Source organism: Podarcis filfolensis (assembly GCF_964270895.1).
Source record: "Podarcis filfolensis genome assembly, chromosome: 3".
Taxonomy (NCBI): Eukaryota; Metazoa; Chordata; class Lepidosauria; order Squamata; family Lacertidae; genus Podarcis; species Podarcis filfolensis.
The window spans coordinates 100,753,463-100,765,743 of record NC_139606.1 but is presented as its reverse complement, the minus strand read 5'-3'; the positions used below and the strand labels follow the sequence as shown (position 1 = coordinate 100,765,743).

Sequence of the window (12,281 nt, the reverse complement as noted above, 5' to 3'; positions counted from 1 at the left end):
CAGTATTAAACTGCAGAGGGGTGCATGGGGAAGGACAGCAGGTGCAAACTTTTGTCCCCAATTCTCATTTCTAGTAGGAAAAGAGACCACATAAATGTTCTATGAGGACATTCTCTGCTTTCCTCTGTACTATTGTGCTATGAAGATACTTTTTCTTTTCCGATTGGTAGGAAATGGAAAGAGGAGTCTTCAGCTCTTGGTCTGGGGGAATCAGGAAGATATTGCAGATTTTTTTACTTATTATTTCAAACAAAATGTACCCCTTCCCCCAGATTCTCCCAAGAACCACCATCAAATAATTTAATTAACTGTTTTTCTTTTTTGGGTATATTTAAATATATTGCTGATAATCTCAAAAGTTGAGTACTTGAACTCAAGGAAAGAAAATTTGACTGATTTTATATAACAGTATTTTTATCCCACTTTGGAAAGTCCAAAATAAGCTTTTAAGAGTAAACCTGAAAGAACAGATTTAAACCAGCATGTGGTGAAGCTCAATCCATTGTTCAATCCATTGCTTACTAGGGGAACTGATCCCATAGAATGGTCCAGTTTCCTCAGGACTTTTGGGTCAGTACTTCAACATCCAAGAACTATGGACTCAGAAGTGTCAGCAACAATGGCATGACCCTGTTTATGCAATGAAATGTTAACTTTGAGTTGTTTAATAGAAACTGCCTTACCATTCTTCTTTGAACTCCAAAAAGGGGATAAGGGGAATGGTGGTTCAGCAGATATGGATGTATGCAAGAAAACTGTATGTGTGTAAGACTAAGAGGCAGAAAGGATCTTTCCCCTGGGGCAAATGTAAGTGAGTTTAACCTGGTGAAAACAGATTTTTTAAAAATAATAATAATCCTGATTTCTCAAAAAGACTGAATTGGCAGTGACATATATAAAATTCATATTCCTATTCAGGAAACATATTGGGGTCATGATGGAGAGTTCAGTGAAAATGGCAGTGTGCAGTATCAACAAATTAGGCAAACTTCATGCTAGGAAAGTAACACAGCCAAGGTTAGGATCAGGATTTATGTTTTACATACTGTACCAAATTGTTTCGTGCACAACTGAACTTCCCTTCTGCACCCCACTTTAATTAATCTTGTGTTTTGACATTCAAATTGAGAACGTGGAGTGGGTGTAAATTCCTAGATCCACCCTTAGACACATTCCCAAGGCTGCATGTTGGCAACCCATAGAATAGCTTCCCATTCTTTCATGAGTGTGTTTAAGGGTTTTGTGTGAAATGCATATACACTGAAGTTCCAGAGACAGATTTAAAAATGCTCTGTTACCTGTTCTTAGTTTCACACATTGCACCCACCTCCTTCATTTCTTTTCTGTGTTCTCTCTTGGGTGGCCTCTCTGGAGTTGAACTCCAAAAAGGAATTTGGCACATTGCCTGTTCCACTGGACTACAGTCTGGCCTAATCCTATAGTAGTATTTAACCTCATCATGCCCCAACCCTTCGTTTTCCTTGATCCCTTAGTCTATAGTGAATGAGCTGGGTCAGATTTCACCAAGGTCATATATGCCCTAGCTCCTGATAGAGGAAATAAGTGACAACACTGTCACTTTGGTACTTTGTGTATTAGGTGAACTGTGACAAAAACATGTGTTGTAGAAAAGGGAAAGGAAATGTATTTTCCATTGTAAAATGCCAACTGCACTCAGCTTACAGAAAAACACTCCTGACATTTCCCTGAGAAGGGTGTTTTCCCTTTATTTATTTTGCAATACTTTGCAGATTCAGAAAACTCAACAGTAATAAAATAAATTCCACTTGAGCTCTACAGACAGCATAAGTATGTTACAGTAGAGGTACTTTCTACACCATTCTTTGAATTCCTATGAAGACCTCTCCCACTTGCAGCAGCAGCAACTTCTGCTTAGATCTTCAACAAATTCTCTTTCTTTGCATATAACTTTTTATAAAGCACACCCTGACTAGGCATAAGGGGGGGGGGGTTCAGTTTCCACTACTGAAGGTCTGTATTCCCTTGTCTGCTTCCTACTCCCACATTCTCTCCCATAAATGCTGCAAGGTCATGCTGTTAATCATCCAATGTGTGCTAACTTCAGAAAGAAACAAAAGACTGAACCTGCCGAGTGAGAATTTCTTTAAGGATAACTTTAAAAGGCAACATTGTATAGATACCACATTTGTCTCATGTTTAATACTTGTGGTTTTTGAGGAAATTCTTACCAACTATTTCTCATCTGTGCTTGTGCTGATAAGACATTAAATCAGGGGTGGCTAACCTGCAACCTTCTAGATATTGCTGGACTACAACTCCCAACATCCCTAACCACTGACCATGCAGGTTGTAGCTGGGAGGGGGCCACAGGTTATGCATCCCTGTATTACATTTCTCTCAGTGATAGTTTTGCCTTCAGACATTATTCTAAAATAGATACTGCAGTTTATCTTGTTTGTTTTGCTTGATAGGTCAGGGGAGTAGATTCGTTCAGGCATATCCTTTACACCTTGGAGACACAAGTCTATGTCTGTTTGCATCATGTTGTGGTCTGCCAGCAAAAAAGGATGGGAAATATTCTCCCTATAGCTTTCTTAAACAAACATGTTTAGTCTGTATGAGAAATGGAAGGCACTCATGAGCTTTCTCTGCACCCCTGGTATAAAGAGGCCTTTCTTATTTCAAATATTATTTCAGTTCTTTATGTGAAATTAATTACATTTTCAGCACTTTGCTGATTTTGCATTCCTCACTGTTCTCCCCTATATTCCCTGCCAACTGGAACAGCAGCAGACCACCCTTGCAGTCCAAATGGCTATATAAAAACCTATCTGTGAAACAGGAAATACTATACAAATCAAATATCCTTAATAGCTAAAGGTTTGCAAACTTATTTTAGCTTCAAAACACACACACACACACACATTTACAATGAAATGTTATTGTCCATGACAAGAAAAAATGCTCTACTGTCTACTATCAGATACAGCTCTACTTGTACGAAAAATGTAAGCACGATGAGTCGTGTCTGAATATGATTGTGTGTTCAAATGAACATAATCTTAAAAGAAATGTATTCTGGAAAGACAGCATTCACATTCAGATACATGCACATGCTAATGATCATTGGAAAGTGTACCAGTTCCTCATTCAGCAACTGAAATGCATGTAGGATTCTAATTTCGCACCTGAATCTTCTTAGTTTGATTGAGACTGTACACCACCATAATCCTGCTTCCTATATAGAACAGTATTTCTTCTTTAAAAAACACATATATTTTCTTTAGGAATAAATATATAAATATGAGGACACTTGAATAAAAATCTAATGATTACCACAGCCAGATAAACCTGATCACACAATAAACATCTATTAAGTTATTTGGATCATGATTTAATTATAGGTTCTTTAAAAACAATAACTTTTATTATATTAAGATGGCTTAAGACCTACCTTGTCTGCTAACAACTCTCTAATTTTGCTTGCTTGGAGGCGAAATTTCATCAGCTGGGATTCTAGAGCTATGCATCTTTCTTTCCAGTTTATAGTTCCCTCAAACTCTAGCAACTCTGCCATATTTATGCTGTGAAGGGGGGAAACAAGCTATTTAATATTCCATATAATTGTTTCTTCATTCTGATATACATACAGAAGGTGTTCCTATATATCATAAATAGCAGCATCGTAAATATTTTTACTCTGTGGTAAGTTCTACCAAGTTCAATGTTTGCCCTCCAGTATTATTATTATTATTAATTTTGTATACTCCGCTTCATCTGTAGATCTTAGGGTGGTTCACAACATAAAAATACAGTGTGTTTAGGACTACAATTTTAATTTAACAACTTCAGTAATATCCAAAGAGAGATCATACACATATAATGTTCCAGTGTTTGATCTCAACTTATTGAGTTGGGGCTAGGTACAAATCTTTCCCGTAAAATCATTTTGCAAACTGATAAGCTCCACTGACAAGAGATGGATTAGGAAATATCACCCATTTATTACTCTGGACATTTCATATCCAAACTGCAACTTTAAAAGATCCAGTTTAACTAATTAATGTTTCTATTATTACTTATTAGACTAGTTACACAAAGGTCTCCAAGCAACTTATAGCATATTTAAAAACATGAGCACAAATACATTATAGTATCAATACATTCACACAAAACGCATGAAATTACAAAATTCACAAAACAAACCTCCATAACAGCCATAGAAAAGCTTTGACAAGTTATCACAATCCAAATAGAGTTGTAGCTGAGCCAACAGCCTATGCTGACGGAAGGCACTCTGTGCTGAGGTACCTGTGTCTCCTCTGAAAGCAAATAAACCCCCCAAACTACAAACACACTCCTATTTAATGGATGTTTACCACTTTTAGCAAAAAAAAAAAAAAAAAAATCTCATGAAACAGTTTACAAACTGCATTAACACACTCAAGCAAATATAGAACAACAATTTTCTTGGTGAGCCACTGAAAGCGAAGGTGAAAAATAGATCTTTATGGCTCTTTTAAAGGTATTGAGGGATCACGCTTGCCAGGTATCACTTGTTTCTATCATGAAACCAACGAGAAAAAGACAATCAAGATAAACAACTATTGGCTGAAAGAATGTTTACCGGTAATTATCTACCACATTATTTACATGTACAACAGTTTTCAATATTTTCCAACAAAAGCTGTTATAGGGTTAACTCCTAGATTATTTAGAACTTGTCAGTTATTTATCTATTTAAAGCATTTTGGCTCTTCAGTAAAAAAAAAAAAAGTTAGTTAGCTAGTCTTACTTCTAAGGACAGAAACACGCTTTGCACTGTAAAACAACTAGCCAGTGCTCTTTTCTGTTCAGGTAGATAAAAATAAAATTCCATTACAGTGGTACCTCCAGTTGTGCACAGGATCCGTTCCGGAGCTCCAGTCGGATCCTGAGCTGTGCGTATCTCGAGATGCCGCTTCTGCGCACGGTGCATAGAGTGCATCCTGCACATGCGCGCGTGGCGAAACCCAGAAAAATACTTCCGGGTTTGCCGTGCACATATCCCGAAGGATACGTAACGGGAGGTGAACATAAGTAGAAGTACCACTGTACTGCATCAGGCCTAGCAAAAGTTTGGAAAATAAGCTCTATTTTCCACCTTTCATGTGGCTGTAAGCAGGGGCACTGCTAGGAACTAAATAACACAACAGACCCTTAACACATATTTGCATATGCTAGTCATAATAACAATAATTTTATTATTTATATCCCGCTCATCTGGCTGGGTTGCCCCAGCCACTCTGGGTGGCTTCCAGCACATATAAAAACATAATAAAACATCAAACATTTAAAAAGCTTCTGAAACAGGACTCTACAGTAATTCATATGTACAGATGAAAGTTTAAGTCTTCAATCAAATTAAGATGGTTGTGGGTCTTACTTGAATTGCACTTTACAGCACACCCAGAAATCTTGCAAGCATAGATGCCAACTCCTAGGGGCTGAGGTCCCTTCAGCCCCCCATAAAATATTTGAGGGGGGGCAGGACCCCACAAAATTGATGGGCCTTGGCATTCAAATGGTGTGCGTGCTGCATCATGTGATCGATCCTGTGGGGCAGGGCTGCTTACCTGACCCCCCCCATATTTTATTCAAGTTGGCACCCCTGCTTGCAAGCAAAGTAAAATATTAATTATTTTTTAAAAATAAATGGGGATGCAGGAGGTTTGAGGCCCAGTACAAAGGACCTGGGATTTGGGTCCCCTCCTAACAGCACTTCTGCTGTAAGAGTACTTCAGTTCAACTTTTGCCAATACAATTTGGATGGATCATCTCCTCTTTCCCTTCTGAGTTTTTGTTTGTGTTAATTTCATTTGTATTGTTTTCTTTTTAAAATTGAGTTCTAAAGATCTCAAGGATAATTACCAAAAACAATTGGTACCACTTACCAACAAATAGTATCAAGAATGTTTTTGGCTTTTCAGAGCTTCTACATAGGTGGAAGTTGAAGTTTGTGGGAATAAAGCAGGCATAAGCAAACTTGGCCCCCCAGATGTTTTGGACTACAACTCCCATCTTCCCTGACCACTGGTTCTGTTAGCTAGGGATGATGGGAGTTGTAGTCCCAAAAACATCTAGATGGTCGAGTTTGCCTATGCCTGGAATAAACTTTCTGCAGATGTCCCAGTGAATATATGAACATGACAAACAGGGTAGAATTTTTCAGTGTTCAAGCATTTAACTGAGATACAAATATGATATCACTCATATAAAGCTTGAAATTGACCCGATTATTGTGAGGGTTTTGTTAGTTATAATTCCAGCAAATTATTTGCTTTGCGTTTTCCAAAAAGCAAAGGATTATGGAAATATTTGCTGGCACAATATATGCTGTTTACAATTGCACTGAATGATCTTATTTATGAGTCAATGACTTCCCGTCTCTTGTTCAATTCCTCAAGGGAAAATAAATGAGTTCATCACTTTGGCTGGGCTAAGTGTTCTGATTCAGCATTGTGAACCTACACACATTTTCCCTCCTTTTCTTTTTTAAATAGTTTTTTATAAACCAACAGTGCAGTCCTATGCATGCTTACTCAGAGGTAAGTCTTATTACATTATGTAGGGCTTACTCCCTTGTACAGGATTCTAAGTTTAAGTTCCTTAAACATTAGGTTACAAGTTACAGCATGATACAATAATTCTGACAAATCTGTTTCAGCTAAGTTTTTTATATTTACTGCAAGGATATATTTATAAGAATTAAATATTTTATTTCTGCTTGAATACATTGGGATGGTTTAGCTGTCATGATACTGATACGGGAATTCATTTTCATATTTTACATTAAACCATGTGGCATTATGCAGTGGGCTAATATTTTGCAAAAACATGCATTAACTGATCATATAAGGCATCAGAATGCAAAGGAAGCAGATCCAGACTTGAAGATCCACCAACCTGAAACAGGAATGGAACTGTCAGTAACTCTATAAATGAAAGTTTATAGCCAGAAGGGAGTGACAATTTGTTCCTATTTAAATTGCAGGAAAAGCATCCAATTACTTCAGTGAGGTCAGGGTTTTTCCCAAAATACTCTCCCAACACACAATGTAAACAAACAGAAAATAGAAGAACTTTTCATTATAGTAGGTCATTTCCCCCCATTTAGCAAGAGACACATCCTTTTAACATGAGGGGATATTAAAATGTGATTTAAAACACACCTCTTTAAAATGAAGTGTTGCATTTCTAGCATTCCACACAGAAAACTGGAAGTAGAAGTTTTAATTTGCTACCTGCAAGCTAGCTGAAACCATAAGGTAGTGATATGAAATGTAGATGATTGCTCAGTGGTCTAACACTGTGGCACTGAAGTTCATGGCAAGGATTTGTCCATGCAGAAACTTAAGATACCACTAGCTAACACTTTTCTTATTGCTGACTCTTGAGTACTCTGTCATATACATGGAAATGTATAATAGAAAGATAAAGAAGTGGCGATTACCTACTTCTACTGCAGGCACTTAAATGCACTGTTTTGTTTTCATATACTAGAATTGATCGCAATCTATCGGTCGATCGTGGGGCGTCCCTGATCGATCCTGGTTGATCGTGTGATCCTGAGAGATCCCCCCCCCCCAAAAAAGCTGGATTTTGGTAAAGCAGTCTGTGATGTTTTATAAACTTTTATATACTACCCAATAGCGACTCAATGAAAAGGGTGTGCCATATCATTCCTTGCACTGGGCTCCTTTAAATTCCCCTGCAAGTGGAGCTTTCCCCTTATCATAAAGCAAGAGATCATTGACCATGTTCCCAGCTGAAGTACAGTTCAGAGTTCTGGGATTTTGGCCAGCATGAGGAGCAGAAGAATCTCGGGGGTGGGTTTTCAGGGTGAAGACTCTGTAAACTGCAGATGGTGATGTTAAGGGCTTTCTGTGCTACTTTAGTCTCTGCTCTCTTCCCGCACAGGAGATTTAGTCCTAAAAATATTTACATACTGCCATTCATTAAAGAGAAAATCAGAGCCATTCGCAACAATTGTATATAAAACCATATTAAAAAAAGTTAAAATCAGAAGATTGTGGAAAAAACAAGGTTCAAAGCTATGAAGCCCACAAAACAGTATGCTTAACAGGCACAAATCAGGGCCAGGAAACAACCTGTTTTATCCATCCCAGGACTTGGTTCTGGGATATACAAACAATTAAATAAACAGACCCCCGAGCACGTACAGAGTGCCTTTCCCCTGGCCAGGGATGCCAACTTGAATAAAATATTGAGGGGCCAGGTAAGACCCACCCTGCATATTCAATCACATAATGTAAACACACACACCATTTGAAAGGCAATGCCCATCCACGGGGGGGGGGGGGGCTTAAAATATGTTAGGTGGGCGCCAAAAAGACCTTGGCCCCTAGGAGATGGCTCCTATGCCCCTAACCACAAGTAGTCCTCACGCTACCATAATGTGGGGGGCATCACAGGAGGCAGACTGTGTGCCCTTTGGGGCAGACCTGAGCCCCTGAACCTCTGACTGTGTTTCCCACCTTTACCTCCAGCATCCTTTAATGCACATTTTAAGCAGCTGGGCATGCAGGCTGCCCGATTTATCCCTGGCATCCAGCTCCCTATCAGCTGTCTGAAAAGGGAGGCTAGAACTTGACTGCCCCAGGTTTCCCCACTCCTCCGCCCCCAGATGTGGGGCAGAGCTGCTTGTTCTGACGACGAGAGGCGCAGGCACTCTTCGCGCGCTCAGAGGCGCTGCTGTGGGCGCCCAGCCATTAACTTCTGAGGCGCCCATCTGATGCCCCACCACGGATAGACCAGACAGTGATTCAGAGGCAGAGAGAAAGAGAGGAAAGTTCATCCAGCAGCAGCAGCGAGGGAATTTATATATATATATATAAAGCTTGGGAGTTCCCGCAGCTTCCCTGCTGGGCCAAAGGAAGAGCAGAGAGAAGGCGAAAGTTTGAGGGAAGAGGGAGGGAAGAGGCATGACTTCCCCCTCTCCGTCTAAAAGTCTCTCGACTTCCCCCGAAGAGGGGGAAAGGGAGGCTCCCCCCTGCAAAAAAAAAACCACAACTTAAGCCAAACCTGAGGAGGACGGGCGGCCTCCGCCTCCTCAACGAAGTCTCTCAGGCGCCCCTCACAAGCAGCGCCGCCGCCGCCGTCGCCTCGCTTCCCAAGGCTCCCTCCGCGCCTGTCCCACCAGCACCATCCCCGCGGTCCGTGGGGGGCCGGCAGGCGGCAAGGGGCCTGGGCTGAGCGGCAGCCGCGCCGGCCATTCAGGGGGCGTGGAAGGCGGGGCTTGGGAGTGCTCGGCAGCCTCTCCGCAGCGGCCCGGGGTGGCGGTTTCTTGGGGCCGAGGGGGCAAGGAGTTGGGCAGGAACTACCACGACGTGGGGGGGGGGGGAGCGAGCGGAGCGGGGCTGAGGGAAGAACGCCGTGTATCTGCGGGACTCGCCCACGAGAGGCCGAGGGCGGGACACCTCAGTGGGCCTGCCTGCCTGCCTGCCTCCCCCGCTTTACTTACGCGAAAGGGCTTTCCGACGCGCAGCTCTGCGCCACGCGCGCAGCCCGAGCCTGAGGAGAAATTAGGCCCTTCCTTATATAGCCCTCCCCCCCCCCCGCGTAAAAATGAATTTAGGCTGCCGAACCTGGCTATCGTCGTGTATCATTTCTTTACCAGAAAAAAATAATCTCGAGAAGGGACCCGGAGGGTCATCAAGTCCAACCCGCTGCAAATGCGGCTATCTTTTGCCCCACATGGGGCTCAAACTCACGACCCTGAGGTTTTCAGAGTCTCAAGCCCACACCAAGCTCCCACGTCAGTTGGGAGGGGTAGGTTGCCCAGCAAATTTTGTTGCCCGCTTTCAGCATAAGCTGAAAGGATAAATCGGGGGCAAATAAAAAGGCTGTGAAGTTTTTGGTTGTCGCTGATAGTGCAACAGGGAACTGGCGACATCAAATCAATAAGAGCTAATTAAAACCAGCTCCAGCGGGTGAGGAAAGGGCATTTTGAAACAACAACAGAGTCTTTCTCTATAACTGGAAAGTTGTTGAAGGTGATCTAAGCATTCCCAATATGTAGGAGCGGTTGCACCACCAAAAAAGCCCCTTCTCTGGTCAGCACCTGCTTCCTCGCAGATGGTAGTATCATAGAATTGTAGATTTGGAAGCGACCATGAGGGTCATCTAAGTCCAACATGGACCTCAAACCCATGACCCTGAGATTAAGAGTCATGCTCTACCAACTGAGTTATATGATTCAAAGGAGGGACTCAATGAAAATCATAAGGTTTTATATATATATATAACAGGCATGTCCACTCCCACTATAGAAAAAACCTGGCAGTGATCTACCCATTGGATCTACCCATTCTTTTTTGTGGGGGGGGGGACATCAATCAGGATCACACAAACCACCAGGATCAACCAGGGGTGGACCGTGAGCGACCAGTAGATCACAATCAACTGGTTGGACATGCCTGATATATAAGACTCTTCCTAGTGTTACGAGTTTGGGGAAGTAGGCTGTACGCCGAGACCCTTCTAGCCCCTGAATCTACCAAGTGTTAAAATAAAAGCCAGCCTAGAGTCTGTCAAGACTGGCCCGTACGGGCAGGGGTAAAAAAAAAAAAAAAAAAAAATCTTCTTGATGAGGCAATTGCCTGGGTGATGGGCCATTATTAAGAGAACTAAGAAAAGGGGTTCTGTGCAAGATAGAAATGGGTACCACCCACTCACCCTGCCACGGTTAATTAGAAGGAAAAGGCAGAGTTGAGTGGCAGTGAAGCAAAAAGCAGCAGGCCAGGGAAATAGGCAGAGCAACGTTTGTCTTCTGTTTGAACCCAAGGCTGTGGTTATGGGAGAAACGAGACCTTTTTGCTATGAACCCCTCCATTGCAAGCTCAGGTTATAAACCATGTATCACAAAAGCACCACAGTCTCCATTGTGCCTCATTCCCAAAGGAAACACAAATCCTGGGTAAGTGTCTGAAACCCCTGGGATCTCACACCACTCGGAGATTGGGTGCCATGTAACACTCCGTACAGAATTACAGAAACTACAAATAATGAATGGTAGTTTGTTGTCCACATGACATTGTCTTCAACAAATGCCATTCCATAGTTTGCACCCCCCCATTAAATCACAATTTATCATTTCTGCAGTGGGGGGTTGCTTACTGGTTTATTTTTATTTTTTTGGTTGAAACAGTAAATCCAGATATGCAACAGCATTTTGATGAGGTCGAAATTGTGTGGACACTGCACAAAACTTTTCACACAAGAGCAGCAGCACTCAGTTCACTCTAAACTACCGTGTGAAACTCCCCGATAATGGAAATGGAAATAAAGAGTCATGGGTGGTGTAACTACAGCCAAATTTTTCCCCATTTGTGTGCAGGCATTCTTTCCTTTTCATGCAACACTGCCATTTTTATCTTGCTCATAATAAATTCTACAGACTGAAGTGTGCTGCTTTCTTTTTAGCTTGCCAGTTCCCGAGAGCGTTGAAGACTTGAGGCCAAGAGCATAAAGAGATTTATCAATCAAACAGTTGAGAAAGGAACTTCTCAATAAAGTTGTTTCTCATTTAAGGACATTTTTATGTGATGTGTTTCTGAGTGCATTTCCCTGTTCTTTTTTCCTAGGACCCTTTCTGGTTTCACTCTGGTCTGTGCCTAGCACAATATTCTCGCAATGCAAGCATTGTGCTACTCTCTGTGCCAAGTCACAGCTACAATAGGAATAATAATAATGATGATGTGCTTGAGGGTCAGCTTTTTAGGCACTGCTGTTGCAGTTGTGGTTTGCTGGCACAATATCGTGCCTGCCACAGATCTGACTAAGGGTCAAATAGCCAGGACTTGAAGATATGTTGTACACCTGATAACACACACACAAACAAACAAAATAGGGGATTCATTTGTCCTTCAAACACTCAAGTAGGTAGTGAGATGTTCTGCAGTAGAAAACAATGCTCCCGCTTCTCTGCCTCAAGCTTAAAGACATTTACCTCCAGCATTTGGCTGTACAATAGCCTTTTAAGACTTTTTATGGGCAGTATGTTTCTTTACCCATGCTGTTTCTACTTTCCATTGCTTTATGTAACCACAAAGATAAGATAGATAGAAAACCCCCTGGTTATCATTAATAGTTTTAATAAATACAAAACAGAATATTCATTGATCCCACCAGCACCACTAGGATCACTTATCCTGTATCCTAATACAGATCCTGAAGCTGAGGCGCCAATACTTTGGCCACCTCATGAGAAGAGAAGACTCCCTGGAAAAGACCCTGAT

The 12,281-nt window shown here is 41.6% G+C and overlaps 1 protein-coding gene and 1 long non-coding RNA gene across 4 annotated transcripts in view; one reads left to right on the top strand and one right to left on the bottom strand.

Annotated features, from left to right (window-relative positions):
• The window catches only part of PLEKHH2 (pleckstrin homology, MyTH4 and FERM domain containing H2), a 62,232-nt gene extending 52,797 nt beyond the window's left edge, over nucleotides 1-9,435 (bottom strand). For 2 of the 3 annotated variants that reach the window (XR_014545799.1, XM_083604829.1), the window contains exons 1-2: nucleotides 9,067-9,435; nucleotides 3,437-3,566 (exon numbers count right to left, since the gene is read on the bottom strand). Coding sequence is in view for 1 of the 3 variants with exons in the window: in XM_083604829.1 (XP_083460955.1) it covers nucleotides 3,437-3,559 (123 nt within the window). In the remaining 2 variants the exon portion in view is untranslated. The remainder of the gene's footprint in view (nucleotides 1-3,436; nucleotides 3,567-9,066) is intronic. The other variant, XM_083604830.1, reaches the window with a different exon arrangement.
• A 485-nt stretch (nucleotides 9,436-9,920) lies between these two features.
• Nucleotides 9,921-11,573, top strand: LOC310758879. The gene is made up of 2 exons (XR_014546043.1): nucleotides 9,921-10,037; nucleotides 11,475-11,573. It is a non-coding gene; the product is annotated as an uncharacterized lncRNA (long non-coding RNA).
• The last annotated feature ends 708 nt before the right edge of the window (nucleotides 11,574-12,281 follow it).